Source organism: Notolepis coatsorum (genome assembly GCF_963971535.1).
Source record: "Notolepis coatsorum genome assembly, chromosome: 1".
Lineage (NCBI taxonomy): Eukaryota > Metazoa > Chordata > Actinopteri > Aulopiformes > Paralepididae > Notolepis > Notolepis coatsorum.
The window spans coordinates 254,030,220-254,056,393 of NC_140165.1; the positions used below are offsets into that span (position 1 = coordinate 254,030,220).

Here is a 26,174-nt window from a genome sequence, read left to right on the forward strand (position 1 = left end):
CAAAGTCTACACACACCTGGAGACACCATCATCTACATGCTCCACAAAGTCTACACACACCTGGAGACACCATCATCTACATGCTCCACAAAGTCTACACACACCTGGAGACACCATCATCTACATGCTCCACAGAGAGCTACACACACCTGGAGAGGCCATCATCTACATGCTCCACAGAGTCTACACACACCTGGAGAGACCATCATCTACATGGTCCACAGAGTCTACACACACCTGGAGAGACCATCATCTACATGCTCCACAGAGCTACACACACCTGGAGAAGCCATCATCTGCATGCTCCACAGAGCCTACACACACCTGGAGACACCATCATCTACATGCTCCACAGAGCCTACACACACCTGGAGACACCATCATCTACATGCTCCACAGAGTCTACACACACCTGGAGAGACCATCATCTACATGGTCCACAGAGTCTACACACACCTGGAGAGACCATCATCTACATGCTCCACAGAGTCTACACACACCTGGAGAGGCCATCATCTACATGCTCCACAGAGTCTACACACACCTGGAGAGACCATCATCTACATGCTCCACAGAGTCTACACACACCTGGAGAGACCAGCATCATCTACATGCTCCACAGAGCCTACACACACCTGGAGAGGCCATCATCTACATGCTCCACAGAGCCTATACGAGGAGAGGAGAGGAGAGGAGAGGAGATATGAGAAGAGAAGAGCAGAGAAGAGAAGGGAAGAGGAGAGAATAGGAGAGAAGAGAAGAGAAGAGAAGAGAAGAGAAGAGAAGAGAAGAGAAGAGAAGAGAAGAGAAGAGAAGAGAAGAGAAGAGAAGAGAAGAGAAGAGAAAAGAAGAGAAGAGAAGAGAGGACAGGAGAGGAGAGAGGAGAAAGGAGAGAGGAGAGGTGTGTGTGTTAAGGCTGAGCCCGAACCCTGTTTTTAGGGTTCGAACGTTCGCCAGGGTTTATTGAACGAACGTTTTTTTTTATTATAGATCCTACGGAGGGCGGCATTGCATAATCTATTGGTGAAAAAACATGTTGTTTACAGTGGTGGCTGTTCATGTAAACATGTAATTAAACAAAGCACTGAGAAGAAAATAAACAAGCTACTGAGAACTGCATCAAAGACTCAAAGTTCCTATGATAAACAATAGCCCTTGCACACCGCAGTCACGTAAGGGGCTAGATAAACAAAAGCATTCGTTTTGTGGCATTAACGTTATATAGTTAGTGTTACACGTTCAATAACAGGTATTCACTCTTGGTCGACGGGAAGGAGAGAGGCGCGCGCCTCGGCTCCTTCCACCGTCTACCTCGGAACGGGGGACGGCAGAGAGACAGAGACACCGGCGCGGGGGTCCCGCCGGGCTCCCAACACGCCTGCCGCCTCGGCCAGAGTTGTTTCCAACGCAACCACCTCCCGCCATGAAGCTCGCGCTCCGTGGCCGAAAAAGGCTGGTATTCATTAATGATCCTTCCGCAGGTTCACCTATGGAAACCTTGTTACGACTTTTACTTCCTCGGCGGGGAGCTAACGCTACGTTAATGCTTCGCTCAAGCAGATCAATGGCGGCATTGCCGGAAGTAAAAAAAATAATAAACGCTTGCCGATTGGTGGTAACAGCAGAGGCGGGTGCAAGCGGTGTGACGTAATTGGCAGAATCGCCTGTCATTCAATCAAAATTGTTCTATTGCATTGGTTGAGACTAGAGCTCTGGTTGAGTATCCAGCAACAGCCCGGCAGAGACCATACTGGTTGAGCCGAGCGACTCGGGGGACGCGCCGCTTCACATCGCCTCACCGTCGTTGCGCCTGCTTTATTTTTTTTCACCGAACGTTCGAACCCATTAATTAAAGTCCGAATGTCAGCTTAATGAACGAACGTTCGAACGTTCGAACGTTCGGGCTCAGCCTTAGTGTGTGTGTGTGTGTGTGTGTGTGTGTGTGTGTGTGTGTGTGTGTGTGTGTGTGTGTGTGTGTGTGTGTGTGTGTGTGTGTGTGTGTGTGTGTGTGTGTGTGTGTGTGTGTGTGTGTGTGTGTGTGTGTGTGTGTGTGTGTGTGTGTGTGTGTGTGTGTGTGTGTGTGTGTGTGTGTGTGTGTGTGTGTGTGTGTGGCAGGAGAGAGAGAGGCTGGTAATTGCATCTCTTCTATGAGCCACTCTGACATGTAACATTGTTTGGTAGTTCTATTCTAATTAAGAAAGATCCTTTTCCAGACCTATTCCTACATACATCTATGTGCCAGGAGGAGGAGGAGGAGGAGGAGGAGGAGGAGGAGGAGGAGGAGGAGGAGGAGGAGAAGGAGGAGTAGGGGGAGACAAGGAGGTCACAGCCGTCACACACAACAGAGTGCAGGAGTTCATCTGGTTGTCCGAGTGGTGTGGAGGTTCTATTCTGAGAATGAATCTGGCCTGCAGACTTAGCTTCAAGTTTCACGTTTGCTTTGATTTGTCACGTATAAAGTACATGTACATTACAGTGAAATGCTTGGTTCTGTATGAGCCCCTGAGAATGTGCTTCATACAGTAAAAAGGCTAAATGCAAAATGAGGTATGGATGTAGTGCAAATCTCTTTAATAAATAGATAAATATGATGTAGTGTTAAAGTGTTTAAAGTGTGTAAAGTGAGTGTTAAGGTGAGTGTGTGAGGATTCGCCTGTCCCTGGACCTTTTTCCTGTGTTTTCCCTGTCTACTCTCCTCATCAGCCCCCACCCTTGCGATGATTTACTCTCCTCTACTCTTCACCAGCCCCCACCCTTGGACATCCTTGATCCTCTACCTTCACGCACCTGTTGGGAGTTTGCAATCACCTCGGGAGAGTACATAGGTTGCAGACTCCCCTCCAGTCCTTGTCGGGTCGTTCTGTGTTCTGGATTCTGTGTTCTGGACTCTGTATCTGTATCTTAGTATCTGCCATTACTAAAAAAACCTAACTTGGATAGTAATGAAATGGCAAATTATCGTCCAATATCCAACCTACCATTCATTAGTAAAGTACTTGAAAAGATAGTTTCAGTTCAAATAAATTCCTTTCTTGAAGAAAACAACATCTTAGAAGAATTTCAGTCAGGATTCAGAAAATATCACAGCACTGAAACTGCCCTCACCAAAATAATCAGTGACCTCAGACTAAACTCTGACGAGAATAAGATCTCCATCCTTATCCTGTTGGATCTCAGTGCAGCATTTGATACAATCGATCATGATATTCTAATCGATCGTCTTGAAAACCATGTCGGTTTCTCAGACCATGTGCTGGGCTGGTTTAAAACATACATCAGAGGGAGGAAATTCTATGTTAAACTAGGAGATCACATGTCTGATATATACGACAACAACTATGGAGTTGCACAAGGGAGTTGCTTAGGTCCTTTACTCTTCTCCCTTTACATGTTACCGCTGGGTGATATCATCAGAGAACATAATGTAGATTTCCATAGCTATGCGGATGATACACAACTGTACATATCTGCTGAACCAAATGATACAGCGATTAGCTCCATTACAGACTGCTTACTGTCAATAAATAAATGGATGAGTAAGAACTTCCTGAAACTAAACGAGAACAAAACTGAAATTCTAATTATCGGCTCCAAAACTAAAAAAGAAACATTAATAAAGAACCTGGGGGGACTAACCCCTTGGATCAAATCTGAGGTCACTAGTCTTGGGGTTATCATAGATTCAGAACTGAACTTCAATTCTCATATTAGCAAAGTGACGAAAACATCGTTCTTCCATCTCAGAAATATAGCAAAAGTACGACCATTTATTAATCAGAACGATGCTGAGAAGCTAATTCATGCATTCATATCTAGCCGGTTAGACTACTGTAATGCACTTTTCACAGGTCTCCCTAAGAAAACCACAGAGAGGCTTCAGCTAATCCAAAACTCTGCAGCCCGACTGCTAACTAGAACCAAAAGGAGAGAGCACATTAGTCCAGTCCTAGCCGCTTTACACTGGCTTCCCGTAACATTTAGAATTGACTTTAAGGTCCTTCTCCTTACATACAAAGCTCTAAATGGACAGGGACCTAGCTACATCGCCAACACTCTAATAAATTACACACCAGCAAGAACACTGCGATCATCAGCTGCTGGACTACTAGAGGCTCCCAGAAGCAGTCAAAAGAGGATCGGTAATGCAGCCTTTATCAACTATGCCCCAAAACTATGGAACAAACTACCCCAAAACATCAGGGAAGCCAACTCGCTAGACATCTTTAAAAGACAGCTTAAAACCTATCTCTTTGCTCAGGCATTTCACTGATAGTTATCTGCTACCACCTAGTGGCAAGAGGAAACATCAGGGATATCCTGACACAACTTGTATTTATTCTTACCCTGCCTACTCTTTTACACTGCCTATCAAATTCATGTGTCGGTTATTGCACTTTTTACTTCTTACTGATGACTATTTTTAAACTGAATCATTTTAAACTATTCTTATTTATTGCTAGATCCAAATGTGAAACACTGCGGGTTGTGACGCACACACACACAGTCACACACACACAGTCACACACACACACACACACAATCACACACAAACACACACACACACCGACATACACACATACACACACACACACACACAGACACACACACCGACATACACACACACACACACACACACACACACAGTCACACACAGACACACACACACCGAGTTGTAGTAGCGTTGTAGTTGTAGATCTAGGTTAACTGTGTCCTGGTAGAGTAGTAGTAGTAGTTGTAGAGTAGATCTAGGTTAACTGTGTCCTGGAGTAGAGTAGTAGTAGTTGTAGCGTTGTAGTTGTAGATCTAGGTTAACTGTGTCCTGGTAGTTGTAGAGTAGTAGTAGCTGTACACACACACACACAGTCACACACAGACACACACACACCGAGTTGTAGTAGCGTTGTAGTTGTAGATCTAGGTTAACTGTGTCCTGGTAGATCTAGGTTAACTGTGTCCTGGGGTAGAGTAGTAGTAGATCTAGGTTAACTGTGTCCTGGAGTGGTAGTTGTAGAGTAGATCTAGGTTAACTGTGTCCTGGAGTAGAGTAGTAGTAGTTGTAGCGTTGTAGTTGTAGATCTAGGTTAACTGTGTCCTGGAGTGGTAGTTGTAGAGTAGAGTAGATCTAGGTTAACTGTGTCCTGGAGTGGTAGTTGTAGAGTAGTAGTAGCTGAAGTACAACCACACACACACACACACAACACAATAAACACACATACACACTAAACAACGATGCATACAGGATTATTTATGACTATTTTTAAACTGAATCATTTTATTCTTATTATTTGCTAGATCCAAATGTGAAACACTGTGATTATTTGTTCATGAACTACAGGAGTATTACTGAATAGAGAGCCTATTAAGATGCTAGATCCTAATGTGAAACACTGTGATTTGCCATATCTTGCTATGCTCGCTCATGCCTGTATTTTTTATGTCCGTTCTATTTTATAATTTTTTGACTATTTTTAAACTGAATCATTTTAAACTATTTTTACTATTTGTGTTACTGAAAACTGTAAGCGGAGAGCCTATTGGGATGCTAGATCCTAATGTGAAACACTGTGATTCTACCCGTCTATCTTTTTATGCTCGCTTATGCCTGTATTTTTTACTGTTGTGAAGCACTTTGAACTGCAACCTCTGTATGAAAAGTGCTATACAAATAAAGTTATTATCTTTGTTCAGTGTTCATGGAGTTCTGGACGTTACCATTCTGTACGTCACCATCACCTGCCGCGTCTCCGGCGTGAGACGACGGCCCAGCCATCACCACCTGTCGCCGTTTGCCTGGAGTGGGACACCGTCTTCGCTCTCTAATTCTCTACGGGAGGTTTTCCAGTGTTCCCACTCCAGACGTCAAGGCGGCTCGTCATCGCTCCCGATTCCACGGGAGGAAGGCGTCTCTTCGTGATCCTCGTTCCTGGGGTGAGGCTCGTCGTCGCTCCCTAGTATTCCACGGGAGGACGGCGTGTGCCCATCCCGTTCCCCTTGGACCCAGGCTCGTCGTCGCTCCCTAGTATTCCACGGGAGGATGGCGTGTTCCCATCCCGGTCCACTGGGACCCCCTTTGTTCTGCGCTGCCCGTCTGCAGCATCCGAAGAGGAGGAGGAGGATCTCCGTGCCAGGCCCCGCTGTCGGGCCCCTGTCCCCGTGCCAGGCCTCCGCCGTCGGGCTCCTGTTCCCGTGCCAGGCCTCCGCCGTCAGGCCCCTGTCCCCGTGCCAGGCCTCCGCCGTCGGAACCCTGTCCTCATCCCTGTAAGCAGCTCTGGCCCTCGCCCTGTCCAAGGCCTTAACCCTGTTCTCTGTCCCTGTCTCCAGCCCGCCTCTCCGGGCCTCTGTCCCTGTCCCCCTCTCCAATGCCCCTGGTCCTGGCCCTGACACTTAGCCCTGGTCCTTAGCCCTGGCCCTTAGCCTTAGTCCCTTAGCCTGTTCGCCTCTTAAAGGCACAGTGCCGCATTTTCCATATTTCCTTGACTCTAGTGTTTTTGTGTTTTCCCTTAAAGGGACTGTGCCGCTTTTTGTTCTATAATAAATATTTGCCCTGTTTTGGCTTACTCTCATACCTGTCTTGTGTTGTGCGATTGGGGTCGGTTACAAACCATAACAGAGTGTTTGTTTAAAGTGAGTCTGTGCATGTGGATGTGTTTGCAATGATGAGTGTAGATGGATGGGTTTATGTTACATAGAGTCATTAGCTAAAGTGATTGTGGAATGTAAAGGTTTTGAAACTCACCACGTGAACAACAGAGATGGTTTTGCTGCAGTGAAACATGTCCTTGTTGGTATTCATATAGCATATATATATATCCATATCTGTCTGAATATATATACCTGCATATAATCCTTCTATATACTTACTTATACACCTGCACAACCCTTATAACTCTGTATGATAGCATGTACTATAATGCATATAATCCTTTTTACATATCTGTAGATAGATACTATATCTATATCCCTTACCTACTCTTACTAGTTACACTGCTGGCCAGTATGACTTACTACCATAGTGTCTTTATACCTGTATCACTGTACATATTAATACTACAACTCTGTACATACATCTGATTAGGACTACTCAGTAGTACTAATTTATATATTTTATACCCAGTTTAATCACCTGTACATTGTATATTACCATTGCACTTTACTGTTGCTTTACTGTCTGGTTAGATGCCAAACTTATTTTCATTGTATTGTACCTATAAGTACATTTGAAACATGTGGGCATAAATTGGTTCTACTTTTAATGTAGCCTACTGCTATAGAGTCACACATACGCTGTGAATGGCCTTGGATGCAAAACAAGAGACATTATTCATCATGTTATTGTGTAGATTTGTGAAATCTATTTGCGGTGGGAAAGGGCTGACACTGCCGCCGGCCGCCAGGAAATAAATGTATGTATGTGAAACACTGTATTAACAGTAAAACCGCTCTCAAATAAGTGGCTGATATCATAAGCTACTTTCAGAATGCAGAGCCCAGATTTCCTGCTAAACCGTCTGAACAATGTGCCGTAAATCCAACGGATGAGTGTGTTAATGCCAGCCTCTTACTGCGACCGCCCCAGACTAGTGTGTTAATGCCAGCCTCTTACTGCGACCGCACCAGACTAGTGTGTTAATACCAGCCTCTTACTGCGACCGCACCAGACTAGTGTGTTAATGCCAGCCTCTTACTGCGACCGCACCAGACTAGTGTGTTAATGCCAGCCTCTTACTGCGACAGCACCAGACTAGTGTGTTAATGCCAGCCTCTTACTGCGACCGCACCAGACTAGTGTGTTAATACCAGCCTCTTACTGCGACCGCACCAGACTAGTGTGTTAATACCAGCCTCTTACTGCGACCGCACCAGACTAGTGTGTTAATACCAGCCTCTTACTGCGACCGCACCAGACTAGTGTGTTAATGCCAGCCTCTTACTGCGACCGCACCAGACTAGTGTGTTAATGCCAGTCTCTTACTGCGACCGCACCAGACTAGTGTGTTAATGCCAGCCTCTTACTGCGACCGCACCAGACTAGTGTGTTAATACCAGCCTCTTACTGCGACCGCACCAGACTAGTGTGTTAATGCCAGCCTCTTACTGCGACCACACCAGACTAGTGTGTTAATACCAGCCTCTTACTGCGACCGCACCAGACTAGTGTGTTAATACCAGCCTCTTACTGCGACCGCACCAGACTAGTGTGTTAATGCCAGCCTCTTACTGCGACCGCACCAGACTAGTGTGTTAATACCAGCCTCTTACTGCGACCGCACCAGACTAGTGTGTTAATGCCAGCCTCTTACTGCGACCGCACCAGACTAGTGTGTTAATGCCAGCCTCTTACTGCGACCGCACCAGACTAGTGTGTTAATGCCAGCCTCTTACTGCGACCGCACCAGACTAGTGTGTTAATGCCAGCCTCTTACTGCGACCGCACCAGACTAGTGTGTTAATGCCAGCCTCTTACTGCGACCGCACCAGACTAGTGTGTTAATGCCAGCCTCTTACTGCGACCGCACCAGACTAGTGTGTTAATACCAGCCTCTTACTGCGACCGCACCAGACTAGTGTGTTAATACCAGCCTCTTACTGCGACAGCACCAGACTAGTGTGTTAATACCAGCCTCTTACTGCGACCGCACCAGACTAATAATGATGATGAGTGTGTTAATGCCAGCCTCTTACTGCGACCGCACCAGACTCATCTGACACCACGCCCAGCGCCGTGCGTTAGAACAGCAGCTTCGCCGCTGTTCGCTGATACCTGTTCAAGTCTGAACTTGGAGTGGGGTCCAACTAATCACCCCAAAGTACCCCAAAATACCCCCAAAGTACCACAAAATACACCAAAGTATACCCCAAAATACCCCAAAGTATACCCCAAATTACCCCAAAATACCCCAAAGTATACCCCAAAGTATACCCCAAATTACCACAAAATACCCCAAAGTATACCCCAAAATACCCCAAATTACCCAAAAATACCCCAAAGTACCACAAAATACCCCAAAGTACCCCAAAATACCCTAAAGTAACACAAAATACCCTAAAGTATCACAAAATACCCTAAAGTACCCCAAAATACCCCAAAGTACCCCGAAATACCCCAAAGTACCACAAAATACCCCAAAGTAACACAGAATACCACAAAATACCACAAAATACTGTTTTTAATTTAAAACATGATCACTACCCTCCCTACCTCAGTGTGTAACTGTTTTTAATTTAAAACATGATCACTACCCTCCCTACCACAGTGTGTAACTGTTTTTAATTTAAAACATGATCACTACCCTCCCTACCTCAGTGTGTAACTGTTTTTAATTTAAAACATGATCACTACCCTCCCTACCTCAGTGTGTAACTGTTTTTAATTTAAAACATGATCACTACCCTCCCTACCACAGTGTGTAACTGTTTTTAATTTAAAACATGATCACTAACCTCCCTACCTCAGTGTGTAACTGTTTTTAATTTAAAACATGATCACTAACCTCCCTACCTCAGTGTGTAACTGTTTTTAATTTAAAACATGATCACTAACCTCCCTACCTCAGTGTGTAACTGTTTTTAATTTAAAACATGATCACTACCCTCCCTACCACAGTGTGTAACTGTTTTGAGAGTGAAAGAGAGACTGAGAAAATAAATACATATATATATATATAGAGCTTAGGTGATATAATATAAATACAGATATATATATATATAGAGCTTAGGTGATATAATATAAATACAGATATATATATATAGAGGTTAGGTGATATAATCCACTAGGATGTATAGCTGCAGAGTGAGTGGGCAGACTGGCTGAGTCCTGTGTGGAGACATGCATCCTCCTCTCTGACACACTAACCAAAGTGAGGAACACTTCCAAAGAGCACAGAAGCTGGGCGGACAACTACCGCTTTGGGCTGGGAGGAAGGGAGGGAGAGAGAGAGAGAGAGAGAGAGAGAGAGAGAGAGAGAGAGAGAGAGAGAGAGAGAGAGAGAGAGAGAGAGAGAGAGATTCTCTCATGTCTTCTCCAGGGCTGAGCAGTACATTGAGTTTATATTGATACATAGATACATACTGAGCCATATGCAAGAATGCAAGATCAATAATGCAAAGGCTGCAATATGGGTTTTTTCTAAATACGTCCTGATACTAGAACAAAAGTCAAAGTCAAAGTCACAGCACAACGTTACGTTTGATTTAACGTACCTGTATGAGATATTTGATTGTTTTGTGTTATGTCTGTAGTTGGTTAAGTTCATCACTGGGTGGCAGCGTGGAGCGCATGGGTTTTTGGATATAGCCACAGGTGTTATTAATTAAGATGAATTGAAAATGGGGGACCCTGATGTAAACTCTCTGGTCTGCATCCCCTTAACAATTGTGTGTATTGAGCTGTACTGTATTGTACCCATTCTGCAATCTGTTAACAACGTTTTCAATCAATCAATCAGTGTATGCTATTGCGCAATCAATGTATGGGTGACGGAGAGGTCTCACGGTTTTTACCGCATGTACCCTCGCTCGTTTCACTATCATGATGTAAATGTATATAATCTATTGTTTTACTCAGCAACCAAGTATTCATGTTAATTACTTGAATTAAATGGGAACTTCACCCAGCGGCAAGTGACAACGACTGGACATTACTTTTATCTTTAATTGCGCGTCAAAGACGAGGATTTTCCGCCCCCAGCTGAGCGCCTACCAGGACGCGTGTAGCCTTTTTACAACGCATCTGCGTTTCCAGGTTCCCGTTTTGCGCTCTGATTGGCTGCTGACCTACGCTAGTATGCCCCCCTCGCTATGAGCGTAGCAGGAGGACGGACGCTGAAATCGAACAGCTGTTTCCGCGAGTACTTATGGACATGACAATAGTAGTAGTTATAAGACGCTGTTGTTAGCTTACATGCTAACGGCAATGGGATCGACCATAGCATTGCGGCTAGGCTAGCTACCTAGTACCGCTAGTTGAATAAATAAACATTATTTAACATTGCAGAATGTTATTACTTATTACTATTGTCGTGTCCATAAGTTCCCTGGCAGAATACTTGTGAGGACAAAGGTATACAAAGAGGAGAGAACCATTTTAGATCGGGCATTGTTATGTTTCGAACCTATCAAGCTAAGCTAAGCTACGTTAGCTACTCACGTTGTATACACAATATGTACAACGTTACAAGCTCAAACACCTTATAACTACTACTATTGTCGTGTCAAAATGGTTTTCTCCTCTTTGTATACCTTTGTCCTCACAAGTATTCTGCCAGGGAACTTATGGACACGACAATAGTAGTAGTTATAAGACGCTGTTGTTAGCTTACATGCTAACGGCAATGGGATCGACCATAGCATTGCGGCTAGGCTAACTACCTAGTACCGCTAGTTAAATGGATAAACGTTATTTAACATTGCAGAATGTTATTACTTATTACTATTGTCGTGTCCATAAGTTCCCTGGCAGAATACTTGTGAGGACAAAGGTATACAAAGAGGAGAGAACCATTTTAGATCGGGCATTGTTAGGTTTCGAACCTATCAAGCTAAGCTAAGCTACGTTAGCTACTCACGTTGTATACATATGTACAACGTTACAAGCTCAAACACCTTATAACTACTACTATTGTCGTGTGAAAATGGTTCTCTCCTCTTTGTATACCTTTGTCCTCACAAGTATTCTGCCAGGGAACTTATGGACACGACAATAGTAGTAGTTATAAGACGCTGTTGTTAGCTTACATGCTAACGGCAATGGGATCGACCATAGCATTGCGGCTAGGCTAGCTACCTAGTACTGCTAGTTGAATGGATAAACGTTATTTAACATTGCAGAATGTTATTACTTATTACTATTGTCGTGTCCATTTAAATCCCTCATCTTTTCTCTCTCTCCTTCAACCTACCCTGATCTCACCTGGTCAGGGACTGACCTTTAGATTAATCTGTCTAGTTTAGTTAGGGTACAGGGTACTACATGGTACTAGTTTCAAGTTTCTTCAATAGTTGTCATACAGAAGTACAGAATACTTTCATACAAAATGCTTCTCACTGTTACGCTCCAGAGACTGTGCCAGACAAGATAGTATCAAATAACATAGTATAGCATGTAGTTTAGAAGAAGAAAATGAGGTCACAGTGTTCGGTATAGACATATGTACAATGTTCTGAGTTACCATATAATATACAATACTATGCAGTGTACTAATGTACAGTACTATATAGTGCAAAGCAGAAATGGGATGAGGTACAATTTAGGTACAATTCACAGTAAGGTGTACGAGTTGTAGTGCAATCCTTCATCAATAAATATAAAGTGTGGGGAGTGGGTGCTACAGTGTGTTTGTTTAAAGTGGGTGTGTGCTATAAAGTGTGTGGAGTGGGTGCTACAGTGTGTTTGTTTAAAGTGAGTGTGTGCGTGTGGATGTGTGTGCTATGTGCGTTTGGTGGTTGTTGTTGTGTGGGGGAGGATCTATGGTGGTTGTTGTTGTGTAGTGTTCATTCATTGTTCGTTTAGCAGCCTGATGGCCTGGGGATAGAAGCTTCTTCTGAGTCTTTCTGTGCTCGCCTTGAGACTCCGGTATCGCTTGCCTGACCGCAGCAGTTCAAAGAGGCAGTTGTTCGGGTGACTGGAGTCTTTAATGATTCTCTTAGCCTTGCCCTTGCAACGCTTGTTGTAAATGTTCTGGAGGGTGGGGAGCCCCCCTCCAATTGTGCGTTCGGCTGAACGTGTCACTCTTTGTAGTCTGCTTCGGTCTTGTGCAGTGCTATTCCCAAACCAGGAGGTGATGTTGCCGGTCAAGATGCTCTCTATTGTACATGAGTAGAAGTTCTTAAGGATCTTCTGACTGACTTGGAACTTCCTTAGGCGCCTGAGGAAGTAGAGGCGTTGTCGTGCCTTCTTCACAACACTGTCAATGTGTGTGGTCCATGTCAAGTCCTCGGATATGTAGGCTCTGAGGTACTTAAAGCTGACTCTCTCAACCGGTGCCCCGTCGATGCTGAGGGGGCTGTAGTCCTTGACCCCCGACCTCCTGAAGTCCACAATCATCTCCTTTGTTTTGCTGACGTTCAGGGAGAGGCTGTTTTCCTGGCACCATCCCGCCAGGACCTTGACCTCTTCCAGGTAGGCCCTCTCGTCGTTGGCAGAGATCAGGCCCACCACCACCGTGTCGTCAGCAAATTTGATGATTGTATTGCTACTCCGCTGAGCCACACAGTCGTGTGTGTACAGGGAGTAGAGGGTACTACATGGTACTACATGGCACTACAGGGTACTACATGGTACTACATGGCACTACAGGGTACTACATGGTACTACATGGCACTACATGGCACTACAGGGTACTACATGGTACTACATGGTACTACAAGGCACTACAGGGTACTACATGGCACTACAGGGTACTACAGGGTACTACAGGGTACTACATGGCACTACATGGTACTACATGGCACTACAGGGTACTACATGGTACTACATGGCACGACAGGGTACTACAGGGTACTACATGGCACTACAGGGTACTACATGGTACTACATGGCACTACAGGGTACTCTGTAGTCTGCTCTTTTGCAGCACCACAAACATGGGAACTCTCTAACTCCTTCCCCCCCCTCCCTACCCCTCCCCCCCCCCCCCCCCCCCCCCCTTCCCTCCCCCATCTCTCTGAGTGCCCGTCTCCTAGCGCTGACTAAGGTGATGGATGCCTCGGGGTCTTGGCCAAGATTGCAGTGACTGCTCTACATGCACCACCGAGGCCCTGGATCAGTTATTTACCGTCGTCTGTCCGTGGTCCTGTCAACTGATTAACAGTATTAACAGACTGTTAACAGATTAACAGTCAACGCGGTTTCATTGCTGGGTTAAGTACTTCTATTCTATTCACATAATATGCTTACTTCATATATCTACTCCATTCACATAATATGCTTACCACTTTTATCTATTGCTATGTCCGCCCACTACAATCACATGAGCTGTCTAACGCCTGTCCCGTCTCCCTGTCCCCCTGTGAGTTGCTGTCCTGGAGTGCTGACCGGAGTGTCGGACGTCCCGTGATGAAGGCCGGGAGGTTGCGACCCCCTCTGCGTGCCCCCCTGTCTCCGGAGGTCTCGTAGTGGTGACCGGAGTGCCGGACGTCCCGCGATGATGTCGGGGAGTTCGCGACCCTCTCTGCGCCGCCCCCTATCTCCCTGTCTCCGGCTGTCCCTGAGCAATGACCGGAGTGTTGAATGTCCCGTGACTAAGACGGGGAGGACGTGACCCTCTTTGCGCCACCCCTGTGCCTCAAATAGATCCGCTATCAGCTCTATCTTTAATCTTTCAAAATGTTCAGTTGCTATTGCATGCACTCATCTGTGTTTCACTACACACTTGAGTGCATGCTTACCAACTGTTAGTCTGCAACACTACTATCACCGACATCTAAGAAGGGAGATCCCCCCTTGAATGGCCCTTCTAAGGTTTCTCTCCTCCACACTGCCTGTGGAGCATTTTTCCCTATTGTTAGGTTTTATTGAGTTTTTCCTTACCTTCGCGTGGGGTATGTCTGGGAGTGCTTGCATTCTTTCATTTATTTGCATTTATCTTAAATCTTTTGGACCTTATGGTGTTCTTGTTCTGTTCTTGACTTATTGTTATGTTTTCTTCTTGACTTGTTTAAAGAAGACCTGTACGGCCCATGGGGACATTAACGTGTGTTGTCGGGCCTTATAAATAAATTTGATTTGATTTGATTTGATCCATAAGTTCCCTGGCAGAATACTTGTGAGGACAAAGGTATACAAAGAGGAGAGAACCATTTTGCATCGGGCATTGTTAGGTAACAGCTGTTCGATTTCAGCGTCCGTCCTCCTGCTACGCTCATAGCGAGGGGGGCATACTAGCGTAGGTCAGCGGCCAATCAGAGCACAAACCGGGAACCCGGAAACGCGGATGCGTTGTAAAAAGGCTACACGCTCCCAGGACGCGTCTATTCTTTTACCTACGGATTGCCAGTTCCGCGTTCGCGTTCTGCGATCTGATTGGCCATTGACGTTTCTGGTGCGATCTGATTGGCCACTGACGTTTCTGGTCATGTGACATGTGCGCCCAATCGCGTGACACGCCCATTTCCACCTCGAACAGCAGCAAATTACCTAACGCCTAGTTTATCACTGGTTAAGCTTAGGCGACTCTTTCGAAGTTGGTTAAGGTTAGAGTTTGGAATCAGGGCTGGTGTTCTATCGCCCTGCTCTAAGACAAACTCTAACCTTAACCAACTTCGAAAGAGTGCCTAAGCTTAACCGGTGGCAGAACTTGTCGTCACACGATTGGCACGACCAGAAACGTCAGTGGCCAATCAGAGCGCAGAACGCGAACGCGGAACTGGAAATCCGTTGGTAAAAGTATTCAGGCTATCAGGATAGTCGCTACAGTACCCGTATCAGTTAGTTAGAGTCTAAGGAGAAGAGTGCAGTAATGTGCGTCCGTCCACAAGTGCGTCCACTCTGCCAGCATCACCGACTGCTGGAGAGACGTGGCAGAGACGGCGCACAGCTATTCTGCAGGTGGAGGAGAATAGACCCCCCTATATGCTGCGCGCAACCCCCATCATCCCTCCCTGCCTCCACTCCCTTATTGTTTAATAATGCTGTTTTTATGAATACCGTTAGATGTAGGCCCGTCCTCTACATACACTCGTTTATAGTTAACGGCTACGTTAAATTAGAATAATACGTCATTCGTTTTTGCGTTGCCGAGCTGGTTGATAGCCTACAGTGCATAGGCCCTACACACCATTTGAAATTCCATAGCAACGATACATCTTTAGGGAACAAAATTCTACGCCAAGTTCACTGAAATCGATATAAAAGACCCTTGGCTCTCGTGGCTGCGGGCGCATCACAGCCGTGGCAATATTCCTGATATTCCACTGGTTCTCGTGTGTTATTGCTTAATTCTTTCTTCTCCTCGTACCCTCCCCCTCTCTTTCATTCACTCCTCATAGATAATGATGGTACATTATCTGAAAGCAATCTCACCAGAATCTCTCTCTCTCTCTCTCTCTCTCTCTCTCTCTCTCTGTCTCTCTCTCTCTATCTCTCTCTCTCTCTCTCTCTCTGAAGTGCTGGTAGCTATGTACTCTATGTGCTGTAATCTTTCCCCCATCGCTCTCCTCTCCTCCTCAGCACGCTCTCTTCTGTTTTTATCTAATGTCTTTCTCTCTTCTCTGTTTTTATCTACTGTTTTTCTCTCTCCTCTCTATCTTTATCTACTGTTTTTCTCTCTCTGTTGTTATCTACTGTCTTTCTCTTCTTCTCTGTTTTTATCTAATGTATTTCTCTCTTCTCTGTTTTTATCTACTGTCTTTCTCTTCTTCTCTGTTTTTATCTACTGTTTTTCTCTCTCTGTTTTTATCTACTGTCTTTCTCTTCTTCTCTGTTTTTATCTACTGTCTTTCTCTCTCCTCTGTTTTTATCTATTGTCTTTCTCTCTGCTCTGTTTTTATCTACTGTCTCTCTCCTCTGTTTTTATCTCTATTGTCTTTCTCTCTCCTCTGTTTTTATCTACTGTCTTTCTCTCCTCTGTTTTTATCTACTGTCTTTCTCTCCTCTGTTTTTATCTACTGTCTTTCTCTTCTTCTCTGTTTTTATCTACTGTCTTTCTCTTCTCTGTTTTTATCTACTGTCTTTCTCTCCTCTCTGTTTTTATCTACTGTCTTTCTCTCCTCTGTTTTTATCTACGGTCTTTCTCTTTTCTCTGTTTTTATCTACTGTCTTTCTCTCTCCTTTGTTTGTATCTACTGTCTTTCTCTCCCCTCTGTTTGTATCTACTGTCCTTCTCTCCTCTCTGTTTTCATCTACTGTCTTTCTCTTCTCTGTTTTCATCTACTGTCCTTCTCTCCTCTCTGTTTTTATCTACTGTCTTTCTCTTCTGTTTTCATCTACTGTCCTTCTCTCCTCTCTGTTTTTATCTACTGTCTTTCTCTTCTCTGTTTTTATCTACTGTCCTTCTCTCCTCTCCTCCTCAACACGCTCTCTTCTTTCCTTTTATCTACTGCAAACTGACATATCTCTGATTATGTCCTAACATTGCATGAAACCTCAACACGTTGGCTCCCTTCACTCCCAGGGATGATGACTTGGTCTATAGATTATTATTACATATAGTTAACAAGCGATGATGATGCATCTGTCCATAATCGCTGCTCAGGGCCTTTTTTCAAAATGAGAAACAACCTGAAGCGTCGCTGTCCATGGTGCTGAAAACACCAACTTCTGAAAGTGGAGCTGGAGCAGAGGTAAAAAATTCAATAAAAAAAGCTGCTCTAATGAGCCTCTTCTGTCCATAAACAAGCTGTAGCCCTGGTCTCTTATGAAACAGATCAGATCTAGGGTCTGCCACAATACCACTCAAATAACAGACAGGAAAAAGAAGGCCTTTCATGCTGCAAGCAAAGCTACTCCTGCTATTAAACATAGGCCTACAATCCTACATAAACCTGCTCTAACAACACAGTATTGAAAAGAAAACGTAGCCTTGGCAATATTCTTCCAATTGTAGGTTTGCTCTATTTTACCTGGAGTGGATGAGGATGATTGAAAGGTCTTCTTGACCCCAGTGTTGTATTAATAGGGTATTAATAGGGCATTTGGGGAATAAAAGGTGTGTGGGGGCAATGGCCTCTTGGACCCCGTTATTCCAGCACTGTTGGCTCAAGGACCCTTTGACACGCTGCTGGGAGGAGCCGGGATCAAACTGGCAACATTCAGATTACCAGACGAACCGCTCTACCCCCTGAGACACCTGCTCTACCTCCTGCGACACCTGCCATCCCTTCTCTCTCTCTTTTCCCCCCTACTCTCTTCTCTCCTGCCCTCTCCCCCTTTCTCCTCCCCTCTCTTCTCCCACCTCCTACCCTATGCTCCCCTCTCCTCTCCCCCCTCCCCAATTTCCCCTCCTCTCTTCTCCCCCTCTTCTCTCCTTTCCTCTTCTCCTCCCCGCTCCTCCTCGCCCCCTCCTCTCCTCCTCACCCTCTCCTCTCTCCCCTCCTCTCCTTTGGGAGGTGTTTTGTATGGTGGATGTAGTCTCACTGACTTGGCTTATAATGTTGTTATGAAATACATTCAAGAATTACAATTATTTTCTCTGTTCTGTTCTCTTCTCTCTTCTCCTCTTCACACCCCCTCCCTTTCCTCCCTTCATCCCCTCCCCTCCTCTTTCCCTCTCCCTCCTCTCCTCTCTTCCCTTCATATCGCTTCTCCTCTCCACCTCTCTTGCTGACGTGGGTGTTTTGTACCATGTATTAAGATGGGTGTTTGGGGTATTAACCATTACGTATGTGGTGCTTGTAGTGGTTTGCATTGTTGCTTGGATTGTAAGAATAAAGATGTTATACAATTCAAATAATCTCCTTTCTGTTCCATCTTCTGTACTCTCCCTTTATCCTCTCCCCCTCTCTCCTCTCCTATCCTATCCTATCCTATCCTCTCCTCTCCTCTCCTCTCCCCGTCTCTCCTCTCCACTCCTCTCCTCTCCTCTCCTCTCCTCTCCTCTCCTCTCCTCTCCTCTCCTCTCCTCTCCTCTCCTCTCCTCTCCTCTCCTCTCCTCTCCTCTCCTCTCCTCTCCTCTCCTCTCCTCTTCTCCCCTCCTCTGGCAGGTACTTCACCCCTGCAGTGAGCGATGTGAAGCTTATATAATTTAACCAGGCAGTGACATGGATACCTCCACAGGGAGCAGCATGTCTGAGTCAAGCCCCCGCGGTGCAGAGAGTGTCACCATGTCTTCTGCACACAGCGCTTTAGAGCAAGAGAGCAAGACATTTAATAATAATAAAAATAATAATAATAATAATAATAATAATAATAATAATAATAATAATAATAATAATAATAATAATAATAATAATAATAATAATAATAATAATAATAATAATAATAATAATAATAATAATAATAATAATAATAATAATAATAATAATAATAATAATAATAATAATAATAATAATAATAATAATAATAATAATAATAATAATAATAATAATAATAATAATAATAATAATACTTCATTGTACTTATAAATCGCTTCTCAGGAACCCAAAGTCGCTGACATTAGGCGGGAAAACAGAGAAAACAAAGAAACAAAAGGAACATAAGACCATGGGGAAACAGGCGCGGCTGGGTGGCGCAGCGGTCTAAGCGCTCGTCACCAACGCAAGAGACACCGGTATCGAATCCGGCTGTCAGCGTTGCCTCCGGCTTGGCCGGCCGTCATACTGGCTCAATTGGCAGAGTCAGCGGGAGGGAAGCCGGTGGGGTGGTAATCTGGTCGTTGTAAACAGCGACTCCTACAGGTCTGTCAGGGCGCCTGCACAGCAAAGAAGGGATATGTTGAAGGTAGTGTGACCTCCCACGCGTTACACTTCACCAATGAGAGTCCTCGCTGGCAGGTGAAAAGAGGGGGGGTTAAGGTTGGGGAATGTACATCGGATGCTTATCAGTATATGAAGGCCAGAAAACTCTATCTTGTACCTGGGACTGTTTCAATGTATTGTAGCGACCCTGGGATTTGGGTGATTGGTCAGCCGAGCTGTCACTCTGCACTCTACCAACCTGGGGCTGGCAGCCGACGCTATTGGTCGTGCGAGCCCAGGGTTGGTAGAGGGGAGGGGGCAGGGGCCGACCTGTGGGAAGGTATAAGAGGGTGTTACACCTGGGGGTGCTGTCTCTTGGTGTACGGGAAGTTCTGGAGATGAGTCTACTAATGTCAAGCAGAGGTGATGCACCCCGCCTTGTGTACAGAGAACCAAGTGTTGAATAAAGACATAAGTGAGAAGTAACAACAGCCTCTGTGAGTTTCCGAGGACGTTACAGTATCAAACAAACAAACAAAGAAAACAGTGGCGCAAGCAGCTAACATTCAATAAGCTTGCTAGCTGCTGCTAGCTGCTGTATCCACATTCTCATCCACATTCATTCATTTTCTCCCCCCGCTCACTCTCCCATGATTTCAAAATACCGGAAGTGTTGCGGTGGTCTATGGTTACGTGTATGGATGCACCGATCCGACTTTTTCAGTCCCAATACCGATACCTGGGCTTTGGGTACCGGCTGATACCGAGTACCGATCCGATACCCATTGTTCAATTAATAAACTGTAGACTGGGATCATTCTTTTGTGCAAGGCAACATCAGGCTTGACTTAAAACATTACTTTCCTAACTTAGTGAAACTAAATGTAACAAATTAACACATCGATATAAATGTACTGAATTGTTATTTATTATAAAAAAAATTATAAAATAAATGTATATAAAAAACAATACTAATATTTTTTTTGAATTGTCTCCGATACCCGATCTAGCTATTTTAGTCATATCGGGGCCGATATCCGATATCAATATCGGATCGGTGCATCCTCTTAGCTCATAGCTGTGTTCAAATAGTGACAAAGGGAAAAAGAAAAAAGAAAAAGAAAAACATATATATATATAAAAAAAGAAAAAGTATTTAAAAAAGAAATAAAACATAAATAAATGTGTATAAGTTTTGTACATAAAACTATGAAACGTTTGTAACCTTTGCTAAATGATAATATCTGATAATAATAATAATAATAATAATAATAATAATAATAATAATAATAATAATAATAATAATAATAATAATAATAATAATAATAATAATAATAATAATAATAATAATAATAATAATAATAATAATAATAATAATAATAATAATAATAATAATAATAATAATAATAATAATAATAATAATAATAATAATAATAATAATAATAATAATAATAATAATAATAATAATAATAACAATAATAATAATAATGATAATAAATACATTATACTGAATTATGTTTCTTTTTTGTATTACATTTTTTTGTGTAAATAGTGTAATGTAATGTAAATAGTGTAATGTAATATAAATAGTGTAATGTAATGTAAAAAGGGTAGGCAAGTATAAGCCTCGGCTAATTAGTTCATTCATTCATTCATTCATTGATTCATTCATTGATTCATTCATTCATTCATTCTTAGTTGTGTGGCCATCAGAACTGGTGTGGCTGTGAGACTCACTGTAGTCGCTGTTCTCGTCCTTGTTGCCGTTGATGGTCCCATCGGGCTGCATCTGCAGGTAGAAGCCCTGCTCGCCGAACAGTCGCGTCACAATGCCCTTCAGCTGCGGCTCTGAAACCACGTAAGACGACACAGTTAGGAGGATGTGGCAACTGGATAGGTGTGTTATTACAGTGTACCCTCGACCATGGCTCTGAAACCACGTAAGAGGACACATTTAGGATGATGTGTCAACTGGAACTCACATTATATTGGTTAGAATCACTTAATAGGTGTGGTGTTACAGTGTACCTTCTACCACGGCTCTGAAACCACGTAAGACGACACAGGAGGACAGTTATGATGTCAACTGTAACTCACATATAGAGGTTAATAATAATACATTTATTTGCATTTCACCTTTCATACAGAAATGTCTGCTCAAAGTGCTTCACAGCAGTAAATAATATAGGGCATACAATTTATAAAGTGCAGACATCATTGGTTACAGACATATAAAACGAGCATAAAAAATATAGCACAAGGTAAGGCAAATCACAGTTGTTCACATTAGGATCTAACGCTCTTGACACTATAGAACAACAGAGCAGTGCATCGCTCTTAACACTTTATACATAAACAACAGAGCAGTGCATCTCTCTTAACACTTTATAAACAACAGAGCAGTGCATCGCTCTTAACACTTTATAGAACAACAGAGCAGTGCATCTCTCTTAACACTTTATAGAACAACAGAGCAGTGCATCTCTCTTAACACTTTATACATAAACAACAGAGCAGTGCATCTCTCTTAATACTTTATAAACAACAGAGCAGTGCATCTCTCTTAACACTTTATACATAAACAACAGAGCAGTGCATCTCTCTTAATACTTTATAAACAACAGAGCAGTGCATCTCTCTTAACACTTTATACATAAACAACAGAGCAGTGCATCTCTCTTAACACTTTATAAACAACAGAGCAGTGCATCTCTCTTAACACTTTATAAACAACAGAGCAGTGCATCTCTCTTAACACTTTATAGAACAACAGAGCAGTGCATCGCTCTTAACACTTTATAGAACAACAGAGCAGTGCATCGCTCTTAACACTTTATAGAACAACAGAGCAGTGCATCACTCTTAACACTTTATAGAACAACAGAGCAGTGCATCTCTCTTAACACTTTATAGAACAACAGCGCAGTGCATCTCTCTTAACACTTTATAGAACAACAGAGCAGTGCATCTCTCTTAACACTTTATAGAACAACAGAGCAGTGCATCTCTCTTAACACTTTATAAACAACAGAGCAGTGCATCTCTCTTAACACTTTATAGAACAACAGAGCAGTGCATCGCTCTTAACACTTTATAGAACAACAGAGCAGTGCATCACTCTTAACACTTTATAGAACAGAGCAGTGCATCTCTCTTAACACTTTATAGAACAACAGAGCAGTGCATCGCTCTTAACACTTTATAGAACAACAGAGCAGTGCATCTCTCTTAACACTTTATAGAACAACAGAGCAGTGCATCTCTCTTAACACTTTATAGAACAACAGAGCGGTGCATCTCTCTTAACACTTTATAGAACAACAGAGCAGTGCATCGCTCTTAACACTTTATAGACAACAGAGCAGTGCATCGCTCTTAACACTTTATAGAACAACAAAGCAGTGCATCTCTCTTAACACTTTATAGAGCAACAGAGCAGTGCATCTCTCTTAACACTTTATAGAACAACAGAGCAGTGCATCGCTCTTAACACTTTATAGACAACAGAGCAGTGCATCGCTCTTAACACTTTATAGAACAACAAAGCAGTGCATCTCTCTTAACACTTTATAGAACAACAGAGCAGTGCATCTCTCTTAACACTTTATAGAACAACAGAGCAGTGCATCTCTCTTAACACTTTATAGAACAACAGAGCAGTGCATCGCTCTTAACACTTTATAGAACAACAGAGCAGTGCATCGCTCTTAACACTTTATAGAACAACAGAGCAGTGCATCTCTCTTAACACTTTATAGAACAACAGAGCAGTGCATCACTCTTAACACTTTATAGAACAACAGAGCAGTGCATCGCTCTTAACACTTTATAGACAACAGAGCAGTGCATCGCTCTTAACACTTTATAAACAACAGAGCAGTGCATCACTCTTAACACTTTATAAACAACAGCGCAGTGCATCGCTCTTAATTTAACACTTTATAAACAACAGAGCAGTGCATCGCTCTTAACACTTTATAAACAACAGAGCAGTGCATCTCTCTTAACACTTTATAAACAACAGAGCAGTGCATCTCTCTTAACACTTTATAAACAACAGAGCAGTGCATCACTCTTAACACTTTATAGAACAACAGAGCAGTGCATCACTCTTAACACTTTATAAACAACAGAGCAGTGCATCGCTCTTAACACTTTATAAACAACAGAGCAGTGCATCACTCTTAACACTTTATAGAACAACAGAGCAGTGCATCTCTCTTAACACTTTATAGAACAACAGAGCAGTGCATCACTCTTAACACTTTATAGAACAACAGAGCAGTGCATCTCTCTTAACACTTTATAGAACAGAGCAGTGCATCTCTCTTAACTCTTTATAAACAACAGAGCAGTGCATCGCTCTTAACACTTTATAAACAACAGAGCAGTGCATCGCTCTTAACACTTTATAGAACAACAAAGCAGTGCATCGCTCTTAACACTTTATAGAACAAAGCAGTGCATCGCTCTTAACTCTTTATAAACAACAGAGCAGTGCAGCTCTCTTAACACTTTATAAACAACAGAGCAGTGCATCTCTCTTAACACTTTATAAACAACAGAGCAGTGCATCACTCTTAACACTTTATAGAACAACAGAGCAGTGCATCGCTCTTAACACTTTATAGAACAGAGCAGTGCATCTCTCTTAACACTTTATAGAACAACAGAGCAGTGCATCACTCTTAACACTTTATAGAACAACAGAGCAGTGCATCGCTCTTAACACTTTATAGAACAGAGCAGTGCATCGCTCTTAACACTTTATAGAACAACAAAGCAGTGCATCGCTCTTAACTCTTTATAAACAACAGAGCAGTGCATCTCTCTTAACACTTTATACATAAACAACAGAGCAGTGCATCACTCTTAACACTTTATAGAACAACAGAGCAGTGCATCGCTCTTAACACTTTATAGAACAGAGCAGTGCATCGCTCTTAACACTTTATAGAACAACAAAGCAGTGCATCTCTCTTAACTCTTTATAAACAACAGAGCAGTGCATCACTCTTAACACTTTACATCTGGCAACCAGTAAACAGAAATGTGAGTACACAAAACTCAGTGTGTTCAAACCTCTGTTACTCTATTTCATTAGCACTCAAAGTAAAAAAAAAAAACGTATTGTGTAAGAAACTTCAGAATGTTACCTTTCAAAATATCCAGACACATGCATGTGCTATAAGTATAAAGTATAATAAATCGCTAATTACTTGGGTATGCAATCAAATAAATAAATAAATAAAACTAGCCCCATTTTTGCCTGATCCTTAAGAGCTTAATAAGCCCTAATCATTTGGCATACGATATTGATGGCTAGTGCATTTGCTTGGCTATTGTGTCACAAAGTAAATAAACTCCCTTTGAAATGGTGACCGCTGTGTCATTTATGTTTATGTAGACCTTTTTTATTATATGTCAGCTCTTTGGAGTGCAGGTGACTCAACCTCGATGACTTGGACTCTGACGCGGACTAGGGTAATGGGGACTCGACTCGGGCTCTCCTTTGGTGACTCGACTTGGACTCGGACTCGAGATGTAGTGACTCCACTACAACACTGCACTGCAGTGAGGTCATACTCTGAAGAGCAACATTATGTAATTGATTGTTATCCTTACTTGTCTTGTTATGATTGTATATGCTGTGTGATTTCATATGCCTTTTTTTTTGCTTAACTCTGTATGTACACTCAACGTGACTGCCTTTCGAGTTTAAAAATTAAATGAAACACTGAATCACACGTCAGACGTCTCAATGCATTCCACCAGGCTCGACGTGGCAGTTTTGAGGTCGAGAGGCCAGTTAACAACCAGCAGGTCGCTGGGTCCATCCCGGGCACAGACAGGGAAAGTGTATTGCAGCTGTGAGTTGTAGACTGGTATCATGGTGTCAAAATGCCCTTGATCAAGGTAGTAAATGTGTAGCGGGGAAGGAGGCCTGCGGTCTGAGTGACAGGTGCAGTCTGAGTGACAGTGCGGTCTGAGTGACAGGTGCAGTCTGAGTGACAGGTGCAGTCTGAGTGACAGGTGCAGTCTGGGTGATAGGTACAGTCTGTCTACCGTACCATCTGTGCTTGTACTCTACACAACACAGCATGATGCAAGCCACTGGAAACACGGTCCACACTCACTCATAGAAAGGCTATTTTTAACCAATGAAATGCCTACATTGTGTTTGTAATTGAGCATGATGACTTTGAAGGCTTCAGTTCCTGTCAACATAGATGTTCACTCTGAAAGCACATCAGAGAGGATCAAAGACACTATGTTTTGAATGTGGTGTTTAGTCTCTCTCTCTCTCTCTCTCTCTCTCTCTCTCTCTCTCTCTCTCTCTCTCTCTCTCTCTCTCTCTCTCTCTCTCTCTCTCTCTCTCTCTCTGTGTCTCTCTCTGTGTGTCTCTCTCTCTCTCTCTATCTCTCTCTCTCTCTCTCTCTCTGTGTCTCTCTCTGTGTCTCTCTCTTTCTCTATCTGTCTATCTGTCTCTCTGTGTGTGTCTCTCTCTCTGTGTCTCTCTCTATCTGTATCTCTCTCTCTCTGTGTGTCTCTCTCTCTGTGTCTCTCTCTATCTGTGTCTCTCTCTCTGTGTGTCTCTCTCTCTGTGTCTCTCTCTATGTGTGTCTCTATCTCTCTCTCTCTCTGTCTCTCTCGCTGTGTGTATCCTCTCTCTCTCTCTCTCTCTCTCTCTCTCTCTCTCTCTCTCTCTCTCTCTCTCTCTCTCTCTCTCTCTCTCTCTCTCTCTCTCTCTCTCTGTCTCTCTCGCTGTGTGTATCTCTCTCTGTCTCGCTCTCTCTCCATCTAAATGAATGAATGAATTATTTTAGTTTTTTAGTTTGTCTATC

The 26,174-nt window shown here is 43.3% G+C and overlaps 1 protein-coding gene across 1 annotated transcript in view; it reads right to left on the reverse strand.

The window, feature by feature from the left end:
* LOC311224721 (fibroblast growth factor 12-like) overlaps nt 1–26,174 on the reverse strand; it is a gene marked incomplete at both ends in the record, with an annotated part of 77,753 nt that overhangs the window by 40,928 nt on the left and 10,651 nt on the right. Inside the window, one exon of the mRNA XM_084309812.1 lies at nt 21,067–21,177. Within this exon, the coding sequence (XP_084165938.1) occupies nt 21,067–21,177 (111 nt within the window). The remainder of the gene's footprint in view (nt 1–21,066; nt 21,178–26,174) is intronic.